The following is a 25000-nucleotide window of genomic DNA, read 5'->3' as shown; positions in this document are numbered from 1 at the left end:
AGAGAGGGTTAGGGTTAGATAAAAACTCTCTCTCTCTGTGTGTGTGTGTGTGCGTGTGCGTGTGCGTGTGTGCGTGCGTGCGTGTGTGTGTGTGTGTGTGTGTGTGAGAGAGAGACGCAGTCAGTGGGGCAAACGCAGTCCCCACGAAAAATATTTACGATTCTGTCCCTATCGGTACATAACTCGGACGGCGCGTAGTCGACTAGCAGACCATCGGCCGGTCGGCGCGGGCACTCGCGCCTGTAGGCGCTCGGGCGCGACTCCTTAGCCTCAAGGTCTGCTGAGTCGGCACGCCTCCGTCATGGTCCAAAACTATACTTTATCGGCGAAAAAAAGTAGTCCGCGGATGACTGAAAATTCCCCTCTTAAATAAAGCCATTTATAATGAATCTCGCACAACTGATTGATTATGTATTTATAATGAATGTCGGGCGAAAAGTCTGGGCGAAATGTCTGGGCGAAACGTCTGGGCGAAACGTCTGGGGGTGGGCGAAATGTCCGCTCAAAAACACGGGCGAAATGGATTTAGGGCGAAATGTCTGGTTACCGTAGACATATATGTATTATGATTATTATATTTATATCACTGTATTAATGTACTGTAGACATATAAAATGTATTATGATTATTATATTTATATCACTGTATTAAAGGTAGGGTAAGTGGTTTTCTTTGGTTAAATAAGCGTTAAAAAGATCTATATTGTGATAGTACTCATTGCTATAGAGTGTTTGTTCAGTAAAAGGAGTCTCCTTGTCTCTCCAGCTCTTTATTAAACAGAAAATGCATTTTCGTTTCAGTTTCATTTCCAATTGTATCCAATCAGGACAGAGAACTCAATCAGGATACAGATTAAACAAGTGGAATTGGAAGTGATGACACTAAGAAATGAGCAGAGCAAAATTGGAACTGGAACACTATAAAAATGAAGCTTAAAAATGGGTACTTTCTCCTGATTGGCTGAGATTTTGACACCTACCGGAAAATGTATTTTCTGTTTATTAAAGAGCTGGAGAGACGGGGAGACTCCTGTTACTGAACAAACACTCTATAGCAATGATTACTATCACAATATAGTGCTTTAACCTTTTAACAAAATACTTTTTGTTTTAACCAAAAAATATCACTTACCCTACCTTTAATGTACCGTAGACATATATTATATATATTATAATAAGATAATCATATTCATATCACATTGTGTATTTATTTATACACACGAATGAACGTTAATTATACTGTAAAACCTGTGAAAAAGCATACACGTGTGTATGATCCTTTATCAATCTATGAGGTAATAAATACATATCATTATTCATATAGAACCAGGGCTGTCAGTATTATATTTTATACTTAATGATTAATTGCCGCTCAAATAATTGCGATGAACGATTTAAAGGAGACACACCATGAATTTCATTTTTTTTTAGGTTTTTAGTATTTTTTGGGCTCCCCAGTGTCTCTTGTACCCAAAAAAATATTTTTTTTTAACATTCAGTCATTCATGCTCATTTCATGGATTTCCTGAATGGGCGTGTCTGAACAGGCCATTTCAGAATGGCAGGGCAAGTGATGTCACTTGATGATGGCCAGACAGAATTGCTCAGTAGCTCCCCCCCTGCCCAATAGGACGTTTTGGTATTGCAGCTGAAAAAGCTTGGAATGACAGACAGTCAGATTGTGAGAAAAAATATCTGGATGTTTTTTGGGCTTACAACCTGTTTAAAACGTATTAGGGGGCAATATTTATATATAATATATTGTTGTTTAATTCATGGTGTAGCCCCTTTAATGGTTGTTCCTGTAGTTTATGGAACAATATGGAGAAAAACAATAAGACATTTCTATTTGTCTTTTGGGATTCATAAACAAGGTGCAGAGGACAGATATACCAGTAAGACTCCCTAATCGGGAGATAAGCGACCGTAGGTCACATGTATACAGAAGAGGGCTGTAACGGCGATTGGTTCCTGCAGTGGCAGGGGGTCCTCCACTGGGGGCGCCACCACTTTTGCATCCGTTCTGGAGCACCAGGAGTGGGTGGTCCCCGGGAATGCCCCGTGAGCAGCCCCGTTGGGGTGGTCATTTGGTAATTAGTCCACATGTGCTCATTTTTTACACTTGGGGGTCCCCGAGGCAGCTGGGGGTCCCTGGAGCTCCGGGGGTCCTTGGAGGGTGTAGTTTGGCAGGTAAGGAGTGTGTGTGCAAAATGTGGCATGGATCGGGGCAATGGGTGCGGAGATATGAGCAGGGCAAAAGTGTGACGTGTGTGACGGAGTGACGGAGTGACGGACGGACACCTGGAGCAGCTTTCTGTAGTAAGTGCGACCTACGGTCGCAAACATATCATATCATTTAATAACACACACACACACACACACACACACACACACACACACACACACACACACACACACACACACACACACACACACACACACACACACACACACACACACACACACACACACACACACACACACACACACACACAGTGGAAATATCAGATCTACAAAGCCAAACTCAAAGCCAACACACTCTCATTACCCAAAATGCATATTGTGACTTAGTTCTCAAACTGGCCTTAAAAGGATCCCTGGCTAATAAATAAGCCTTAATAATACATCATGTCTTAAAGGAGACACACCATGAATTTCACTTTTTTTTTTTTGGGGCTCCCCAGTGTCTCTTGTACCCCAAAAACTATTTTTTTTTAACATTCAGCCATTCATTCTCATTTCAGAGATTTTCAGAATGGGCGTGTCTGAACAGGCCATCTCAGAATGGCAAGTTTGCTTACATCACGAAACTTTCTTCCCATGTATTTTGACAGACAGAATTGCTCAGTAGCAACCCTCTGCCCAACAGGACGTTTTGGTATTGCAGCTGAAAGTGCTTTATAAGCCTGAGAGAATTGACTTGGGATGAGTATATCTGAGTGTTGATTTAGGCTCAAACCTTTTGAAAATGGTTTGAGGGACATACACCATATGATATTAAATATCAAATCTTTTTTTAAATTCATGGTGTGTCTCCTTTAATAATACATTATAATTGTCCTCTATAACTAGAATGAAAAATTTATTTTAGAAACAGTTCATCTTTAACTCAAGAGGGTCAATGCCCGTCAAATGATGTTATGTGTGGTCCAGCCCAATGAATACAAATAAAACACGTTAAATGTATAGATTTGATGCTCATATTGAGGAAGTATTAAAGGGGCTACACCATGAATTAAAAAAATATATATTATATATAAATATTGCCCCCTAATACGTTTTAAACAGGTTGTAAGCCTAAAAAACATCCAGATATTTTTTCTCACAATCTGACTGTCTGTCATTCCAAGCTTTTTCAGCTGCAATACCAAAACGTCCTATTGGGCAGGGGGGAGCTACTGAGCAATTCTGTCTGGCCATCATCAATGCAAAATCAGGGCAAGTGACATCACTTGCCCTGCCATTCTGAAATGGCCTGTTCAGACACGCCCATTCAGGAAATCCATGAAATGAGCATGAATGAAAAAAAAATTTTTTTTGGGTACAAGAGACACTGGGGAGCCCAAAAAATACTAAAAACCTAAAAAAAAATGAAATTCATGGTGTAGCCCCTTTAAGTTGTTTTCTCATGCATTCCATACGGCTAGAGGCTAGACCACACATGGACAAATGACATCATCGACCTGCGACGCGGGAATTGTCCCTCTTGAGTAAAAGATGAACCGTTTCTACAATAAACTCAATATTTTAGGTGTTTTTAATAATATAATACTTATAGAGGACAATTATAATATATTATTAAGGCATATTTGGCTTATTAGCCCTTTAAGCCCTGAAGAAGCATCAGTGTCACTTTTTGATTTGAGCTAAAAAAAAGCATTATTTTACACTTTGGGCTATTCAAAAATAGCAGATCTACAAGCTCATAGCTACGAGCTTGTAGATCTGCTATTTTTGAAAAAAAAAAGTTTTGCAAATCTTGAGATTTGAGTTACAAAAGTGAACATTTGTAACTCAAATCTTTGCTTCTGGGGGATTCAACAGTTTTTTGAAAAAACCTATGTCGCCATAATATCAGTGGTTCTTTTTTCCATGTCAAGGACCCCCAAAATGACATGTATTTGGCCGCGGACCCCCATCTAAAAATATATGTTCCAGGGACCCCCGGAAGCAAAGATTCAAGTTAACATTTTTCGCTTTAAAACAATATATATATAATTCAAAGATTTGCACACATTTTCACGATTTTTCAAAAATAGCAGATCTACAAGCTCGTAGCGCGGCACTCGGTGCCGCGCTACGAGCTTGTATATCTGCTATTTTTGAATAGCCCAAAGTGTAAAATAATGCTTTTTAGCTCAAATCAAAAAGTGACACAGATGCTTCTTCAGGGCTTAAAGGGTTAGCCAGGGATACTTTTAATAGTTTTTGCATTTTTCAAACATGTTTCAACACAGAATGAAGCGTTGTATGCGGTCATGATTCACCCGGAGCCTGCATGGCTTGGATCAAGGCTTGTAATGATTAATAGCATTTTTTTTTTGGGGGGGGGGGGGTCTTCTATCTGTGGAACCACAAAATGGCCGCCACTATGCATGCCCTATAAGATCTGCTGTAACTTGCAAAGTCAGTTCACCAACCAGCCAATAGAGATGTACAATACATAGATTTTATTTACTTATTGAAATCTATTAGAATACATGGGGCGGCGGCGGCAGTGGCTCAGGGGTAGAGTGGCCGGGTAGAGTGAACTGGAAAACCGAAAGGTTCCCAGTTCGATCCCGGGCTGGGGCGCTCCCCTAGAGTTAGTGTCGAAGTGTCCTTGAGCAAGACGCTGAACCCCTAATTGCTCCCGATGAGCAGGTTGGTGCCTTGCATGGTTTCCTCCGCCATCGGTGTATGAATGTGTGTGTGAATGGGTTAATGGCACAATCAATGTAAAGTGCTTCGGATAGTAGCGCTATATAAATGCACCATTTACCATTTTACATAAATAAGAGCCTCTGAAAAAACAGTGATTGTCAAACTGTATTATTGTTTTCCCATTTCACAGACCCCCAGATTGATACAATTTTATATCTACACAGTAACATCCTCAGTGTTAATGTAACTCTGAGAGTTACAGACCTGTAAGGGTCCATTTGGTTCCATAGTGTACACCATAGATATTGCAGGCTACTGACAGTTCTTCAATAAGTGACTAGTTGGGAGTGAGAATGTGTTGGATATTCAACTGGCGGCCCGGGGGCCGCGAATGTTTTTTTTTTTTAAATTTTCATAATTATTTTTTATGTAAATATATGTTCGTTTTTTATGTTATCAAAGTTAAAACAGGACAAATTATTTATCCTTCATTAGTTCTTGAAAGGCCATCTTTCATTGGAACTTAACTTAGAACCTTAAATAGAACCGAATTAGACCGAATTAGACCCGAAAAAAGTTGATTTTTATTGGTCAAATAGAACCGAATTAGACCCGAATTAGACCCGAATTAGACCCGAATTAGACCGAATTAGACCGAATTAGACCCGAAAAAAAGGTTGATTTATATTGGTCAAATAGAAACGAATTAGACCGAATTAGACCCGAATTAGACCTGAATTAGACCGAATTAGACCCGAAAAAAAGTTGATTTTTATTGGTCAAATAGAACCAAATTAGACCCGAATTAGACCCGAATTAGACCGAATTAGACCCGAATTAGACCGAATTAGACCCGAAAAAAAGGTTGATTTATATTGGTCAAATAGAAACGAATTAGACCGAATTAGACCCGAATTAGACCCGAATTAGACCGAATTAGACCCGAAAAAAAGTTGATTTTTATTGGTCAAATAGAACCAAATTAGACCCGAATTAGACCCGAATTAGACCGAATTAGACCCGAATTAGACCGAATTAGACCCGAAAAAAGGTTGATTTATATTGGTCAAATAGAACCGAATTAGACCGAATTAGACCCAAATTAGACCCGAATTAGACCCGAATTAGACCGAATTAAAACGTGCAAAAATAGAAGCCTGGAGTGTCAGAAAAAAACACAAAACAGAACAGAACATAACAGCGGTCACACGTTTCAACAAGGTAACATTATTTACCGTAACTCACGCCATCTCACTCTACTAAGCGACGGTGTTACATCGACGTTTGTCCAAATGTTTCTCGTTATTATTATTATTGGATTATTTTAATATGAATATGACCCTAGAATGCAGGGTATCTGCATGTTTATAAAGCCCTTTCAAGTTTCAATTCCTCTAAAAAGACCATTACTGCATCAACAGTGATCAACACACTATCAAACATTGTCAAACATTGAACAGCGTCACTCTGGTTGTTACAATGATACTAATGAAGGCTCTGTTCCATTCTGGTTGTTACAATGATACTAATGAAGGCTCTGTTCCATTCTGGTTGTTACAATGATACTAATGAAGGCTCTGTTCCATTCTGGTTGTTACAATGACACTAATGAAGGCTCTGTTCCATTCTGGTTGTTACAATGATACTAATGAAGGCTCTGTTCCATTCTGGTTGTTACAATGATACTAATGAAGGCTCTGTTCCATTCTGGTTGTTACAATGACACTAATGAAGGCTCTGTTCCATTCTGGTTGTTACAATGACACTAATGAAGGCTCTGTTCCATTCTGGTTGTTACAATGACACTAATGAAGGCTCTGTTCCATTCTGGTTGTTACAATGATACTAATGAAGGCTCTGTTCCATTCTGGTCAAACAGAGTCAGGGTGTTGAATCACTGGAAACACTCTGCTACACCAGTGGGTCTCAACGTGTGGTCCAGGGACCCTCATGGGTCCTTGAGGAGGTTCCACATGGACCCTTATTACGGGCGTGTCACTCTGAGAGTGTGCACAATGGAACCAAATGTCCATTAAGTGAGAACCACTGTGTTACACTAAATGGAACAGAGCCTTAATTAGAACCACTGTGTTACACTAAATGGAACAGAGCCTTAATTAGAACCACTGTGTTACACTAAATGGAACAGAGCCTTAATTAGAACCACTGTGTTACACTAAATGGAACAGAGCCTTCATTAGAACCACTGTGCTACACTAAATGGAACAGAGCCTTCATTAGAACCACTGTGCTACACTAAATGGAACAGAGCCTTCATTAGAACCACTGTGTTACACTAAATGGAACAGAGCCTTCATTAGAACCACTGTGCTACACTAAATGGAACAGAGCCTTCATTAGAACCACTGTGTTACACTAAATGGAACAGAGCCTTCATTAGAACCACTGTGTTACACTAAATGGAACAGAGCCTTCATTAGAACCACTGTGTTACACTAAATGGAACAGAGCCTTCATTAGAACCACTGTGTTACACTAAATGGAACAGAGCCTTCATTAGAACCACTGTGTTACACTAAATGGAACAGAGCCTTCATTAGAACCACTGTGTTACACTAAATGGAACAGAGCCTTCATTAGAACCACTGTGTTACACTAAATGACGATCTGCGTACGTACACGCTCAGGTTGTGAGCTCGTATGTTGGCTATTTGTATTTTTTATGTATGAAAAATAAGGCTTAAAGTGATTAAAACCAGAAAAGAAAAAAAATGGATGTCTAGTCATATGTCATATGTCCACTCATATTCTGGCCGTATGGTTATAATATGGTTGTAATATGGTTATAATATGGACATACAGTCCAGCCCTCTGGCTAAAAGACATAAAATAAATCACGTTCAGTTTTTCATGTCTTCTGGACCCCCACGCTGCTGGACCCCCACGCTGCGTGGCACGACGCATCGTTAAAAGGGATTGTAGGCGAGTTCAGACATAATCAAAGAAAGAAAAAAACTGTTGTCAAACACCGCCCCTCCAGCAGTTCGTTTCCCCGACCACCAGGGGGGGTGACGCAGGGGGGGGACATCTAAATGAGCCATGCCCAAAATAGGTTGCCTCATGCGGATAGAATTCGCGGAACTGCCCGCCCCTACGGTTCTCTGAATTTGTATTTTTTAAATAGGCTCTTTCATGATAAATTGACCACATATATGGAGTTAAAGGTAGGGTAAGTGATATTTTTAAAGGTTAAAGCACTATATTGTGATAGTAATCACTGCTATAGAGTGTTTGTTCAGTAACAGGAGTCTCCCCGTCTCTCCAGCTCTTTAATAAACAGAAAATACATTTTCTGGTAGGTGTCAAAATCTCAGCCAATCAGGAGAAAGTACCCATTTTTAAGCTTTATTTTTTATAGTGTTCCAGTTCCAATTTTGCCTGCTCATTTCCTAGTGTCATCACTTCCAATTTCACTTGTTTAATCTGTATCCTGATTGAGTTCTCTATCCTGATTGGATAAAATTGGAAATGAAACTGAAACTGAAACGAAAATGCATTTTCTGTTTTATAAAGAGCTGGAGAGACAAGGAGACTCCTTATATGGACAGGACACTCTATAGTAACGAGCACTATCAGAACATAGACCCATTTTGCAATTATTTGAATAATTGCAAATCACTTACCCTACCTTTAAACAACTAAATTCTATCCACACGCTATATCTTAAAAGTAAATTCTGTGCCTCAAAAACGAAGTTTGAGAGCGTTTTAAAACCGAAAGTAAAAAGGTGACACGGGGCACGGACGCGCGCGGACGCGCACACGCGTGCGTTAATTTACGACCCGGACATAAACAACATGAACACATAAACAGTAGGGAAAATACGGATTTCAGAAAGAGGCCTGTGTTTCAATGCAGGAAAACACCCCAGCATCATTATATAGTGGCTGATAGAGGGGAAAAAAATGCAAAATATATATATAAATATTTTTTAAATTTAGGCGTAATGTTCCCTACAATCCCTTTAATGCAATCAGTTCCCGCAGCCTCGTACTCCGATCTCCTGCTTGTAGCGAGCGGTCAGGCCGTCGGCCTTGCGGGTCAGTTTGCTCAGCACGGCGTGGAGTCCGCTCAGGTGGAAGTGGAACCGTTTCTGCAGGTCCTCCTCCTCCTCCTCCTCTTCCTCGCCTTCCTCTTCGCCCCGATCGGCGCCGTCCAACGCCATCGATGGCGGCGGCGGCGGCGGCGGCGGCGCGGTCGCTTCGGAAAGGTCTTGGCGGCGGCGGCCGTCCCGGACGAGCCCCCACTCCATGTCGTTACGGATGGACTTGAGCAGGACGTAGGAGCTGTACATGTCGCCGTCCGGGAAATAGGCTCCTCCCCCGACGTCGCCGTTGCTGGCGCCGACCGGCGCGTTGGGCTGTAGTCACCATTACACAATACAAGAGGAACATTAGTTAGACCAGGGGTCTTCAACAGGGGGTCCGGGACCCCTAGGGGGTCCTCAGAGTTGCTACAGGGGGTCCGCCAGATCTCTGTGTGATAGGATCATTGTTTTGTTACATTAACCACTTGAACCCTAGCATCCCTATATTCTAAGGACAACTTTAGCCGAAAATAGCAGATCTACAAGCTCCCAACGCCTCGCCCTGCGAGGCGTTGTGAGCTTGTAGATAGGCTATTTTTATAAAGAGGCTTGTAGATCGGCTATTTTTATAAAGAGGGAAAAACGAGCAGACCAAGTACAGAGTGAAAGTTCACTAAGTATTGATGGTTTAAGTCGTTAAATGTCAGAGAATACACATTAATATGAATCCAACATCTATGAAAAGCTTTAATCCGCAACACAATTTTAAGTAATATATAGTGGGGGGTCCCTGCTTCATCTCTCTCTCAGTTAGGGGGTCCTTGGCCTGAAAAGGTTGAAGACCCCTGAGTTAGGCTGTAGTCACACAATACTAGAGGGAGTGTAAACAACAATCTGGTAACACCCATGCATGGGTAAATTCTCCTTCTACAGCACTGACACCCGGGCGTGGAATGCCCTGACTGACCCCATCCCTCATAAATGTACAGTGTTATCTTTACATGTATTTATTTATTTATTTTGATCATCTGTGTGTACTCTGGTGTTCTCCTTTTAGACAAAGTGTTGGACTGTAATTCCTGCAGTATTTTGGGGCGGTGTAACCGCCCCCTATAAGTGAGTTTTGGATACTGACCAATCCTGCACCGTGATTGGCCAATAGTCTACAACGCAAGTCTACAACCCCTAACCCCTTCCATCGTTAATGCAAATCGATACTTTTGCAAAGTCAACCAATCACATCACAGCTAGTGTCATCAACCACTAGCTGTAATGTGATTGGCTGACTTTGCAAATTCGGGACTGTGATTGGCTAGCGAAACACATGACACATGTGCAGCACTATGAATAGCGGTATGGACTTTAAAAAAAAGTCATTTATCCTTTTTTTTTTTAAGTGAGTCATGATGTGATGACCACACACCGCCCACTTCACACTGGGTGTGATTTTTTTTTTTTTTACATTTCTATCTAATAAAATATTCAACCAATCAAACCACTGTTCTAGATCATTGGTACTTGAGAGAGTTCCAGGGGGTCCCCCAGCAAAATGTGTAAATACAGCATCGGCATAATTATGACCTTTCACACTTTGGGCTATTCAAAAAATAGCAGATCTACAAGCTCGTAGCGCTACGAGCTTGCAGATCTGCTACTTTTGAAAAGATCTCGAAAACGTGTGCAAATCTTTGAATACGTATTCTTTTAAAAACAAACATTCGTAACTCAAATCTTTTCACTTCGGGGGGGGGGGGGGGTCCCTGGAACAACATATTTTTTTTTAGATGGGGGGTCCGCGGGCCAAATACATATCATTTTTGGGGGGGGGGGGTCCTTGACATGGAAAAAAGTTTGAGAACCACTGCTCGTCTAGAGAACAGTGCCAGGGCCTTAATTACCCGTGTGGAAGAGGTCGCGCCGAGCAGCTTGACGACGTCTCCGTCGACTCCGTGGTGCTCCAGAGGACCGCCTCCTCGCGCCGTGACGACGACGGTCTGGTGGTCCACGTTGTTGTCGGTGACCACCAGAGGGACGCCTCGCAGAACGCTGGGCACCATGACCGTCTGGTCCATGTTGGTGACCGCTCCCACGAAGCGGTTCATGGCGCCGAACAGGGACCTCCTCTTCTGGTTGTGCGAGTCACCGCCGCCCTGCATCGTGTCACCTCCTCCTCCTCCTCCACGAGGACGACTTTTATTATTATTATTATTTTAGGGTCGGTTTGGTTTTAATCAGCGAATCAAATCTGTCCCTTTGACCTTTTTGCACTTATTATTACGACGCGACCGCGGGTTCTTCTTCCTCATTTAAATATGAAATGAGGAACGACATGCGATTGGTCCAGGGCGACAGCAGGCAGGCAGCAGCAGCGCGGGGGTTCGGTTATGAACAAATGAGCGGGGATAAACTTAGCTCCTTCGCTAATGCTCTTTGGTGGATTATGATTGGAGCGCTAAAAGGCTTTGAGCTTGACACACGCACGCACACACACACACACACGCACACACACACACACACGCACACGCACACGCGCACGCGCACGCGCACGCGCACGCGCACGCGCACGCGCACACGCACACGCACACGCACACACACACACACACACACACACACACACACACACACATACACACGCACACACACACACGCACACACGCACACACACACACACACACACACACACACAATGCCACACACACACGCACACACACACAGTGGCGTGCACAGACATTTTGAGGGGCAGGTGCTCAAGTAAATCATACTTTTTTTTGTTTACTTGGTCTGCTCTTTTTTCCCTCTACACCTATACCTCTTTGCCAAAAATAGCCGATCTACAAGCTCACAACGCCTCGCGAGGCGTTGTGAGCTTGTAGATCTGCTATTTTTGGCTAAAGTTCTCCTCAGAAAAGGGATGCTAGGTTTCGAGTGGTTATGGTAAAAAGAAAAATCATATCACATAAACATTTGGTGGACCCCCTGTAGTAACTCTGAGGACCCCCTAGGGGTCCCGGACCCCCTGTTGAAGACCCCTGCTGTAAACTGAAAAATAAAAAAATAAAAACTTTTTTTTCTTTTTTCAAAAGGGCACTTCTGGTCAAGAGGGCACACACACACACACACACACACACACACACACACACACACACACACACACACACACACACACACACACACACACACACACACACACAGTTATTCAGTGCGTTGTTCGAGCTCCTATTGTCGTGATTCGGGGACAGAATTGACGCGAGGTTGTGTTACTAAATGTTGGATCAATTTATATATAAACCTAGTGTAGTGTCTAGTGTCTGTAGGATTAGGTTAGTTTCAGTGGTGGAAAGTAACTAAGTCAATGTACTTAAGTACTGTACTTAAGTACAATTTTGAGGTATTTGGACTTTACTTGAGTGTTTCCAATTTCCAATACTTTTACTTCTACTCCACTGCATCTCAGGGGCAAAATATTGTACTTTTACTCCACTACAACTATTTGAAAACAAGAGTATTTTTATATTGCAGTATTGGTACTTTCACTTAATAAGTAAAGAATTTGAGTACTTTTTTCCACCGCTGGACGTTGGTTTAAAGGGCGTCGCTCGTCTCCTCTCCTTCCTCAGAAAAACAACACCTGAAAATATAAAACACACCATGTCAGCTTAAACCAAGCGGGGAATCATCTTTTGAACCATTCCTTAGCTCCATGGTTACTGAACTAAACATTGGACCCAATCATCCATCCAGCCATCTTCCAAATTAGGAATATTTCAAAAATCAGATCATTTATCTCATTCAGCGATGCACAAACCCTTATTCATGCCTTTGTCACTAACCACTTGGACTACTGTAATTCACTTTTTTCTGGACTCCCCAAAACTAATTTCAATTTCAAAACTAAATTCAACCAATTCAGAACACAGCAGCTAGAGTTCTTACTAGAACCAGGAGATTTGACCACATCAGCCCTGTTCTTGCTTCTTCACTGCACTGGCTACCAGTGGCGTTCAGAATTGATTTTAAAATTGTATTGTTCGTTTTTAAAGCACTGAACGGACTTGCTCCTATTTACATTTGTGCCCTCCTGTCTCCCCACAAACCCACCCGCAATCTTAGATCAGCACACAAACTTTTACTAGACCCCCCCCCAGACAAACCTTGTGACAGAAGGTGACAGGGCATTTGCTGCTAGGGCTCCATTTCTGTGGAACCAACTCCCCCTGCATATTAGACAGGCCACTTCGGTGTCCACTTTTAAAAACCTTTTAAAAACTCATTACTTTAGAATGGCCTTTAGCTAGAAGGAATAGTCAGCTATTTTCTCTGCTTTCACTCTTATGTTTTGGTATTAGTATTTTTGTATGGTTCCTTTGTTTGTGCATTTTCTATCATTGAATTGTTTTTATATTCCCTGTGCATGTATTGTATTTGTATTGTTAAGCACTAGTAAACCTGTTTTTGAAAAGTGCTATATAAATAAAGTTTATTATTATTATTATAATTATCGTCAAAAGCCACACAATATGTTCAAGATTTTCATACTAAAATGGCTTTTTTTTAGAGACACAAATTAGGAGAAAATCTACTTTGTTATCGACCGTTCTCTATCCCATCAACACACTCTCACGAGATCTGGGAAGATATCTGAAGAGTCCATCTGCAGTCTGTCTGACGGAAGAGACATAGAGGGCGCTGTCCCTTATGTTTTAACTCTATGCTCTGTCCCCATTAGATGTTCTAAAAACGGATTAACTGAGATTATATATGTGACTATAGTACATTAAATCATTATGGACATATTAAAAATGTAATAAAATGTGTGTTCCAAAGCTCAATAATATAATGTTCCATTATTAAAGGACAACTTTATTTTTTTACAACCAAGGTTTATGTTTTAGATTGTAACTAAAGTAAATAAAAGATGAGTGTTAACATTTTAAAATGTACTGCTTTCTATAGTTTTAGCAATTTTCGTGATCTTTTTTTACAGTGGGCGGGGGCATTCTGTCCGGTGGCTAAATATGTATTTTTTTTTACACAATAACCCGGTGTTTTCTTTATTATTATTTACAGTAGCTCTTCTAGCCCCCAATAACTCACATCTGGTCATCAAAGACCACAGGACCTTTTTTATTGTGTAAAAAAGGCATATTTAGCCACCGGACAGAATGCCCCCCGCCCACTGTAAAAAATATCGCAAAAATTGCTATAACTATAGAAAGCAGTAAATTTAAAAAAAAATAACACTCATCTTTTATTTACTTTAATTACAAGGTAAAATATAAACCTTGCTTGTAAAAAACTAAAGTTGTCCTTTAACTGTCTTGGTTGATGGGGTATGATATATATATATATATATATATATATATATATATATATATATATATATATATATATATATGGTTAACATTGAGCAGAAACAGGAGCACATCTAGCATGAGACTGAATAATGTGTGTTTGTAGTTGGAATTTCACAGGTTTCTTAAAAGCATCTTTGCTTTCAAACATGTAAAGCATATATTTCCTTTAATGAATAAAATACACAAATACATCTTATCCATATGACGTTGTCGGCCAGGGAGAGGGGAGGGGGGTGGGTGGTGGGGTGGTCGGGGGTGAAGAAAACCACGCCTACTTAGGAGACCATTTGTAGGATTTGTGTACTACTTCGTCTCTAGTGCAGTGGTTCTCAAACTTTTTCATGTCAAGGACCCCCAAATTGAGACTTATTAGCCTGCGGACCCCCATTTGATAAGATATGCCAGGGACCCCCATAAGAGAAGAGTTTTTACGGCTCTAGCAGTGATTCTCAACCATTTACATTTCAAGGACCCCCCAGTTTGACATGCATTAGGGCTACGGACCCCCATTTAATGGCATTTCTATATCTTGGACCCCAATTCATATTGTAAAATCTACGTTAATTTAACTCTGAGAGTGTACAAATGGAACCAAATGGACCCTAACAGGTCCATTTGGTTCCATTTGTACACTCTCAGAGTTACACACCCATAAGGGTCCATTTGGTTCCTAATGTATCATTTAGCTGGGGACCCCCTGGAACTCCCTCAAGGACCCCTAGAGGTCCCCGGACCCCACTTTGAGAACCAATGCTCTAGTGGCTCCAATGGAGAAAGTGTACCTTGCTAAATTAAAAATCTTTGACCTACGTCACGCAGAAACGGAAGTAACCCGGAGACTGCGTATCTTGCTAAATTAACACTCTTTGAGACTACTACAGCTAACCTGTTACACCAACACACGTGACCTATATAATACGGTGACTCCATTCCGGGCCATTTACTGTTGTTTGAGCCTACATGATTATTATTAGGCCTAGAGTAGTAGTATTAGTTTTATTTTAGTAGTATCCTCATGGCATTGAGGTAAAAAATAATGTATTTAAACATAATACAGCCATCTATTCTATATGGGGGCTTTTCATGCTGACGAATTGGGGTCACGCAATTCGATGGGTCACCAATGTCCGTGTAACACGACAGGGAAGGGACCCGCGGGCAGAAAGCTGCTACAAACCTATGAATATGCATTAAAACAAACAAACACAATGAACACGTTGAACACACTGAACATTTTTAACTAAAGAAGGAAGATTAAAGTTGTATTTTTTAACGTAAATACTTTCTTACCGGCCGTGAAACGTTCCACCCAGCGTTAACACGGACCGTCCCATGGCCCGGGGGGAACCGTCCCATTGCCCGGAGGGACGAGGCGCGCCGTGATTGGTCCGTGGAGCGTCGTTTCGTTTCTGTGGCGTCAATATCCATACATGGCTCTGGGACAGCCCACTGACCGAACCTCCACTCTGAGCCAATCACGGGACGAGCTGGGGCCGTGACGTAGGCCGGGGGAGGTTCCCAGAATGGAGACGGTCGTTCAATTCATTCAGTAGTTTAATTATGACTATAATAATATAATAATAACATATTTATTATATATAATATATATTATATATACTATATATAATAATTATGAAAGTAACACTTTCAATTAAAATTGTTTTTTTGTCAAATGTTTTATTTGTCACTTATTATCTGACTTAATTATATCCTAATAATTATGTTCTTTTTTTTTGTATATATAAATATAATACACAGTATATATTAATATGATATACAGAGAATATATATATATACATTGTGTAATAATATTAATAATAATATTAATATTAATACTAATACTAACGATAATTATTATCATTATTATTATTATTATTATTATTATTATACATTTAATAATAATGATAATAAACTTTAATAAACAGAGATTATATTAATAATAAAACCACTATGAGGGCATTATAAGCATCAACAGACAAAGTGCTGTCATAACTGGCAATGGACAGGAGAGGGCGCCCAAATACTATAAATCAATACATTCCTCTCCATCACACACGCACACGCGCACACACACACACACACACACACACACACACACACACACACACACACACACACACACACACACACACACACACACACACACACACACACACACACACACACACACACACACACACACACACACACACACACACACACACACAGTAATGACAGGTCAGAGTCAAGACACTGTTTGTCCTTTTCCTTCTCTGTAAATATAACTGTTTTATACATTATAATGTTTTGAACATATTTATACACAGTTTTGACTCAGAAATAGCCGATCTACAAGCTCACAACGCCTCGCAGCGCATTAGCTTGTAGATCGGCTATTTTCGGCGAATGTTCCCCGCAGAATAGTGACGCGAGGGTTAAGTGGTTAATGTAGTAACTCTGAGGACCCCCTAGGGGTCCTGGACCCCTTCTGAAGACCCCTGGTTTACACAAATACAACTATAAACAAACACAACCATATACCAAATACAACTTGTAGCAGGTCCCTGCAGGTCCACTGGCACATTACTGGTCCATCTCACAGTTAGACACCAACATAACTGATATCTCTGCTTTAACTACATTTATACATTACTGGTCCATCTCACAGTTAGACACCAACATAACTGATATCTCTGCTTTAACTACATTTATACATCACTGGTCCATCTCACAGTTAGACACCAACATAACTGATATCTCTGCTTTAACTACATTTATACATCACTGGTCCATCTCACAGTTAGACACCAACATAACTGATATCTCTGCTTTAACTACATTTATACATCACTGGTCCATCTCACAGTTAGACACCAACATAACTGATATCTCTGCTTTAACTACATTTATACATTACTGGTCCATCTCACAGTTAGACACCAACATAACTGATATCTCTGCTTTAACTACATTTATACATCACTGGTCCATCTCACAGTTAGACACCAACATAACTGATATCTCTGCTTTAACTACATTTATACATCACTGGTCCATCTCACAGTTAGACACCAACATAACTGATATCTCTGCTTTAACTACATTTATACATTACTGGTCCATCTCACAGTTAGACACCAACATAACTTAGACCCTCCAGAAAAATGCGTTTATGCGATCGCAGAATTTACTGCATAATCAGCAAAATGGCGCATAATTATGCGGGGGTATGTGTGGGAGAAACCATGTATCTCGTGTCAAAACATATATTATTTATTATTATTATTTATTTATTATTTATTTTCTCTACTATTTACCGTTACCGATGTTAAAAAAAACAACAAAAAAAACAGACCTTTCTACTTGATCTATTCTGTTATCCATCGTGATTTTCTATTGATGATGATCCTGATGAGTGTTAAACACTGACATGTTCACATTTCCTATCTAGGAGTGTCAAAGCATTGACTCTTTTTCTTTTTTATTATATTATCTATTATATTATCTACTACTATCATCATAATGATTGTCTATTTTTCTATATGTAAACTGAGCCAGGGGTAGGGCTCGATAAGCACTATGCTTCTCCCTTCCCCTTTTCCAGCATCAAGGACAAACTGCCTGTACTGTGTCTTACTGCACTAAAGCACTTCTTTATGTATTGTCCAAAAAGCTGGAAATAAACTGAAACTGAAACTGGGTAACGTTTTTTCAAAAAGGCCGCATCGCATCGCATAATATGTGCATCGCATCGCATAATACGCACATCGCATAGCATAATATGCGATTTGCATCGCATGTTTCCGCATATTTCGCAACTTCCCGCAATTTCACCGCATAAAATTGCAAAAAAAAACGCATATTTCGTCGCAGAATCAAGGATTTTAGCCCGCATAATCAAGAGTTTTAGCCCGCATAATCAAGAGTTTTAGCCCGCATAATCAAGAGTTTTAGCCCGCATAATCAAGAGTTTTAGCCCAAATAATCAAGAGTTTTAGCCCGCATAATCAAGAGTTTTAGCACGCACAATCAAGAGTTTTAGCCCGCATAATCAAGAGTTTTAGCCCGCATAATCAAGAGTTTTAGCCCGCATAATCAAGAGTTTTAGCCCGCACAATCAAGAGTTTTAGCCCGCATAATCAAGAGTTTTAGCCCGCACAATCAAGAGTTTTAGCCCGCATAATCAAGAGTTTTAGCCCGCATAATCAAGAGTTTTAGCCCGCACAATCAAGAGTTTTAGCCCGCATAATCAAGAGTTTTAGCCCGCACAATCAAGAGTTTTAGCCCGCATAATCAAGAGTTTTAGCCCGCATAATCAAGAGTTTTAGCCCGCATAATCAAGAGTTTTAGCCCGCACAATCAAGAGTTTTAGCCCGCACAATCAAGAGTTTTAGCCCGCATAATCAAGAGTTTTAGCCCGCATAATCAAGAGTTTTAGCCCGCATAATCAAGAGTTTTAGCCCGCATAATCAAGAGTTTTAGCCCGCATAATCAAGAGTTTTAGCCCGCATAATCAAGAGTTTTAGCCCGCATAATCAAGAGTTTTAGCCCGCATAATCAAGAGTTTTAGCCCGCATAATCAAGAGTTTTAGCCCGCACAATCAAGAGTTTTAGCCCGCACAATCAAGAGTTTTAGCCCGCATAATCAAGAGTTTTAGCCCGCATAATCAAGAGTTTTAGCCCGCACAATCAAGCCCGCATAATCAAGAGTTTTAGCCCGCACAATCAAGAGTTTTAGCCCGCACAATCAAGAGTTTTAGCCCGCATAATCAAGAGTTTTAGCCCGCATAATCAAGAGTTTTAGCCCGCACAATCAAGAGTTTTAGCCCGCATAATCAAGAGTTTTAGCCCGCACAATCAAGAGTTTTAGCCCGCACAATCAAGAGTTTTAGCCCGCACAATCAAGAGTTTTAGCCCGCACAATCAAGAGTTTTAGCCCGCACAATCAAGAGTTTTAGCCCGCATAATCAAGAGTTTTAGCCCGCATAATCAAGGATTTTTGCCCGTGTTTTTCTGGAGGGTCTAATAACTGATATCTCTGCTTTAACTACATTTATACATCACTGGTCCATCTCACAGTTAGACACCAACATAACTGATATCTCTGCTTTAACTACATTTATATTGTAGAAGGTTCCGTCAAACAGACAGTAGAAGGTTCTAGAAGGTTCCGTCACACAGACAGTAGAAGGTTCTAGAAGGTTCCGTCACACAGACAGTAGAAGGTTCTAGAAGGTTCCGTCACACAGACAGTAGAAGGTTCTAGAAGGTTCCATCACACAGACAGTAGAAGGTTCTAGAAGGTTCCGTCACACAGGGAGGTCCAGGTGGTCTCCATCGGGGCAGAAGGCGGTACACCTCAGAGGTTCCATAAGGTTCTAGAAGGTTCCATCACACAGACAGTAGAAGGTTCTAGAAGGTTCCGTCACACAGACAGTAGAAGGTTCTAGAAGGTTCCGTCACACAGACAGTAGAAGGTTCTAGAAGGTTCCGTCACACAGACAGTAGAAGGTTCCGTCACACAGACAGTAGAAGGTTCTAGAAGGTTCCATCACACAGACAGTAGAAGGTTCTAGAAGGTTCCGTCACACAGGGAGGTCCAGGTGGTCTCCATCGGGGCAGAAGGCGGTACACCTCAGAGGTTCCAGAAGGTTCTAGAAGGTTCCGTCACACAGGGAGGTCCAGGTGGTCTCCGTCGGGGCAGAAGGCGGTACACCTCAGAGGTTCCAGACAGTGGACCATCACCAGGGTTCCGGTCAGGTGTCTCCAGGTCTTGGTGGGGGGGGTCCTCATGCGGTCCAGACCCACGTGGAGCTCCTGCAGAACGTCCCGGTAACTGTCCCCCACGCTGGAGGCCCAGGTGACCAGGAAGTCATAGGCCGGCTTCCACATGGCCTGTGTATAATAAACATTATTATTATTATCATTATTAACTCACTGAGTGCCATTAACACATTGACTGCCAAGCCCGTAGTCCTACGGGCCGTTAAATCCAACCGTTAAGTGCCAAGCCCGTAGTCCTACGGGCCAAGGTCTTTTTAATGGTTTACATTAGATTAACCCCTCAGGCACTTTGTTGGTTAATCTCTTACATGAAAATGACGTAGAAGTAAAAAAAAAAAAAAATCTGAACATGTGATCACACAAAACATCATCTAAAGCAGTGATCAGGGGTCCCAAATCTAAAGTTTAATCCCAGTGATCACTCTCTCTCTCTCTCTGCCTCAGCTGCGCTGCAGTAATCAACAAAGCCGCATGGCAGGTTCGTTGTGGAAGCGTGTGCACATCACATTCCACGCTGGTAATGTGCACGCGCATCCATGCACTCTGACTGCCTGTAATCACTGAATAGCAGCAGCTGGCTCTATGGGGGAAGGGAGGGTGTGCACGTCAATGCTCGCACTCGTAACGTGCACCCGCAGCAGCAACCTTTCCCACAGATCATAACACAAACACACAGCATGTTACCCCTTTGATAAACTGACTGATCGCGCCGCCAATATTGTTGTTTTGTAAATAAAATAAAAAAATCTGAACATGTGATCACACAAAACATCATCTAAAGCAGTGATCAGGCAAACCTAAAGTTGAATCCGAGCGATCGCTCTCTCTCTCTCTCTCTCTCTCTGCCTCAGCTGCGCTGCAGTCAACAAAAGGAAGCGTGTGCACATCACATTCCACGCTGGTAATGTGCACGCGCATCCATGCACTCTGACTGCCTGTAATCACTGAATAGCAGCAGCCGCTCTATGGGGGAAGGGAGGGTGTGCACGTCAATGCTCGCACTCGGATCTGGATCCAGGTTATTGTGACCTCAGATCAAAGCCACGGTGGAAAAATAACAGGTGTCCTGAGATCGGAAACCTACAAAAGGGGCATGCGCGAAGCCCTCTTTCTGTGCATTTTCAAAAAGTTTATCCAAGAGCCGAGGGCTCGGCTAGGGAACCGGCCGGCGGCGGCTCTCAGTCGGGGCAACAGTCTTTTTTCCAGTGGTAAGCATACTTTTCTTTATCGTTTTATGTGTTACAAGTTGATTTGATCGAGTTGTATTCGTTACTACTTCATCTGACCGTGCGTTTAGTTGATTCAATGCAGAAAAGTAAACTATCGTCGTTGCCCGCGTTGCCAGTTTGCTAAGCCATGGTTCACATGACGCTTGTATCTGTTTCAGGGCTAGGTCTGCTAAGCCACACTGGACTTGTTTTTCTGTAAATCTGCTTGGAAATTATGGTAATTGTGGTTGTGATCTTGTAGATGGACTATTTTCACCTTTTTTTAGATATGTTTGAAGTGCCCATGTGGCCTAATACTCGGCTATTCGCTTCTTGTGGGCTCGTTTTCATAGACCTGGTTGCGTATTACTTTCCCACGATCTGGCAACATAGACGACAGGCTGTGGCCCGTTTTGAGTGACTGTATGTGGCTGCGGTTCTCAACCTGTGGTTCGTTGCTCACATACAGCCACATACAGTCACTCAAGACGGGCCACAGCCTGATCGTGCCAGATCGTGGGAAAGTAATATGCGACCAGGGAAAGTAATACGCGACCAGGTGTGTGTGTGTGTGTGTGTGTGTGTGTGTGTGTGTGTGTGTGTGTGTGTGTGTGTGTGTGTGTGTGTGTGTGTGTGTGTGTGTGTGTGTGTATATGCATGCATCTATCTTATGAGATGATTATGTTTAGGCTCTATTGATTTTTTTTTATTGTGTAAAAATAGCAGATCTACAAGCTCAAAGAGCTGTGTGTGTGTGGTATTAGGGGTGAGTGAATTGTCAATTATAGCACAGGAATGAAAAAATGCTAAAACCAGGGTAATGGTAAATGTATTCTCTCATATTTATTTATTCAGTGTATATATGCATGTGGTCTGTGGATGATAAATGCTTTGCTAAAGATGGACATAATATCTAAAAAAAAGTATATGTTATGTTACACAGGGTCGCATGCTAGTGGTGAGGAGGAGGTGGAGGAGGGAGCAGTTGGTGGAGCGGTTGGTGGAGCTGGTCGTGCAGGTAAGAATTATTATCGTGTGTGTGTGTGCGTGTGTGTGTGTGTGTGTGTGTGTGAAAGAAAAAAGTATTTTATGGTAATGATCTATTTCTATAATTCACAGGACATCCCCTTCACAGCTGGGACTCCGGGTCCTCAGAACGCCGCTGCTGCTCTGCAGTCTGATGAGCCCGTGGACTTCTTTCAGCTGCTACTCATCAGTGGACCAGGACATTTCGAGCTCAGTCTTCCTGTGATGTTTCTCCTTCCTGGACACGGGCAGCATGCCATCAGGGTGCAAGGTGGAGATCATCGTGACGATTTTTGTTTTCTTGGCTCGTCATGCCAGTACCATCACGTCCCTGGAGTGGCGAGAGATGGTGGACCCCAGTGGCAGCTTTGCAGGGGTAACATCTGCGATGGCTGGTGGCTGTCCTCGCTTCTTACGAAGGGTCCCGCAGACGTATGTATTTTTCTTGTCCAGGAGCATAATGGCCGTCCCCACCGAGTTGTACAGGTTGTCCATATAGAGCCTATATCCACATCCGGCTAAACTGCCTAAGAGTTGTGTTATGATGGCAGGTAGTGTCTGCTTCCGCTTACAGTATGGCAGCATGTTGTGGAGGTAGCCTGTTGCTGAATCACACAAAATGTACGACCTGATGCCGTACTTGACCGGCTTCTGTGGGGCATAGACCTTGAACTGTGGCGTCCCCGCCACAACAGCATTCCCTCATCAAGACTGATGTCCACGCTCGGCAGGTACATCTCCTGGAAATTGGCCAGCAAGGACTGCAGCACTGGGCGGACTCTCCAGAGTTTGTCTGCGTCTTCGGGCTTTTTTGGTACAGGGCGGGGGATGGTGTTGTCCACGAAGTGGAGGTTGCTCAAAATGGCCTGGAACCTGTTCCTTGGCATGACTTTCCGGAAGACAGCGGCCTCGATGCACTCATCAGTGGACCAGTACATTTCGAGCTCAGGCTTTTGGTTGATTCCTGTCAGAAGAAAGAGCCCCAGGAAGCGCTTGAGCTCGTTTAGATCCACCGCTTTCCACTTCTTTGATCTGCCATACTTCTTGTCACTGCGCGGCTGCTGTGAGGCATAGAGGTTGGTTTGAGTGCAGATTTCCTCCAACAACTCATCCTAAAATAAACACTTATTTTTGTTTATGTATTTATTTGCACTGATTGCACTCAATTTATTGATTTGAATGATTAGTATTTATTATTTGATGTAGTTACGTTTAGTTTGAAATGACTTTGAAAGCACTTTGTGAAGCAGCTGCTACTATGTTGTTCAACCTATCAACCTCAACCTGCCTATTCATACTGCTTCATGCCAGGCAGATGTTTTACTTTTATTTATTTATTTTGCTCTAATAGCACCAATTTGTTGTTGTACTCCCTAGAGATTCATGTCATAAATGGCATAAGAGAAAAAAAGGCAAGCTTGTAGATCTGCTATGAATGTAGTATTGAGATTTTGAATTGTGTGGGCAAAAAGTTTGGAAAATGACGCTCTCGGTGAATATATTGATGTTGCACATCAACTTTGAATTATTATTATTTATTATTATTTGAAAAAAAAAATGAAGAAAAAAAATATATAGTGAAAAATGTTGTTTGAATTGAGCACTTTGGAGCGAAACAGAGCAATAAATGTACAATCAAAAGCAATTTTTTTTTTTTTTTATATAAACAAGTATTGTTTACATGACTGATGTCAATGAAGGCGCGAAATAAATTTGAAACACTTTTGAAATCAAGTTATGCCTCTAAATGTGTGTCATTTACTAAAACGCTCATATCTCAGCTTCTGAAGAAAAAGGCCTCTTTTTGGTGAATACCAAGCTGTATTCAAACTCCTCTAGCTAAAGAACGGAGCATGGTATCAACTCACTTTTTCTTTCAGATGAAAGAAGAGATTCTAAGCTTTTTTTTTTAGATATTCTATGTTTTCATAGTCCTAGTACAAAATGTTCTGTGGGCCCTCAAAAATGAGTCAGAATGGTCAAAAACCTTGGCAGTGGGAAGCCATTTCTAGAAAACCCCTTGGCAGTCAATGTGTTAACTCACTGAGTGCCATTAACGTGTTTCACGTGTTTTATAAACATTATTATTATTATTATTACATTATTATTAACTCACTGAGTGCCATTAACGTGTTTCACGTGTTTTATAAACATTATTATTCAGACCCTCCAGAAAAACGCGGGCAAAAATCCTTGATTATGCGACGAAATATGCGTGTTTTTTTTTGCAATTTTATGCGGTGAAATTGCGGGAAGTTACGAAATATGCGGAAAGTTGTGAAATATGCGGCATTATGCGGCAATATGCGAAAAGTTGCGATATGCGAAAAGTTGCGAAATATGTTAAAAGTTGCAAAATATGCGGAAATATGCGATGCGCGTATTATGCGATGCGATGCGGCCTTTTTGAAAAAACGTTACCCCCGCATAATTATGCGCCATTTTGCTGATTATGCGGTAAATTCTGCGATCGCATAAACGCATTTTTCTGGAGGGTCTAATTATTATTATTATTATATTATTATTAACACGAATTTTATACGTATTTTTTTCCACCACAAACGGAGCTCTAACGCAACTTAGGAATGATCCTAGGTCACGTCCCTAGGTCACGTCACGTCAGCCCAAAAAAGATTCTCTTCCGTCCAATGATAGCATCTTGAGAAAAAGGTCCATATCTCTATACTTTTTTACAGTGGTGAAAACAAGCCATTATCGACGGGCGATCACTCTGCAATG

General features: G+C 41.6%; 2 protein-coding genes and 1 pseudogene across 3 annotated transcripts in view; all 3 read right to left on the bottom strand.

The window, feature by feature from the left end:
• The window catches only part of LOC311041025 (target of Nesh-SH3-like), a gene marked incomplete at its 5' end in the record, with an annotated part of 759687 nt that overhangs the window by 216835 nt on the left and 517852 nt on the right, over positions 1-25000 (bottom strand). The gene's annotated exons all lie outside the window — the stretch shown is intronic.
• Positions 8857-11066, bottom strand: LOC311040962 (mid1-interacting protein 1-B-like; the record flags this gene model as incomplete). The annotated part of the gene is made up of 2 exons (XM_084051401.1): positions 8857-9243; positions 10809-11066. 2 exons carry the CDS (start codon positions 11064-11066, stop codon positions 8857-8859), a joined length of 645 nt encoding a protein of 214 aa, XP_083907527.1.
• The window catches only part of LOC311040961 (SH3 domain-binding protein 4-like), a 33829-nt pseudogene continuing 28739 nt past the window's right edge, over positions 19911-25000 (bottom strand). Inside the window, exon 13 of the transcript in view lies at positions 19911-20138. The product of the transcript in view is annotated as an SH3 domain-binding protein 4-like (transcript). The remainder of the gene's footprint in view (positions 20139-25000) is intronic.

Source organism: Gymnoscopelus microlampas (assembly GCF_963454915.1).
Source record: "Gymnoscopelus microlampas genome assembly, chromosome: 24".
NCBI classification, from domain to species: Eukaryota; Metazoa; Chordata; class Actinopteri; order Myctophiformes; family Myctophidae; genus Gymnoscopelus; species Gymnoscopelus microlampas.
This window is presented reverse-complemented; position numbering and strand designations above follow the sequence as displayed.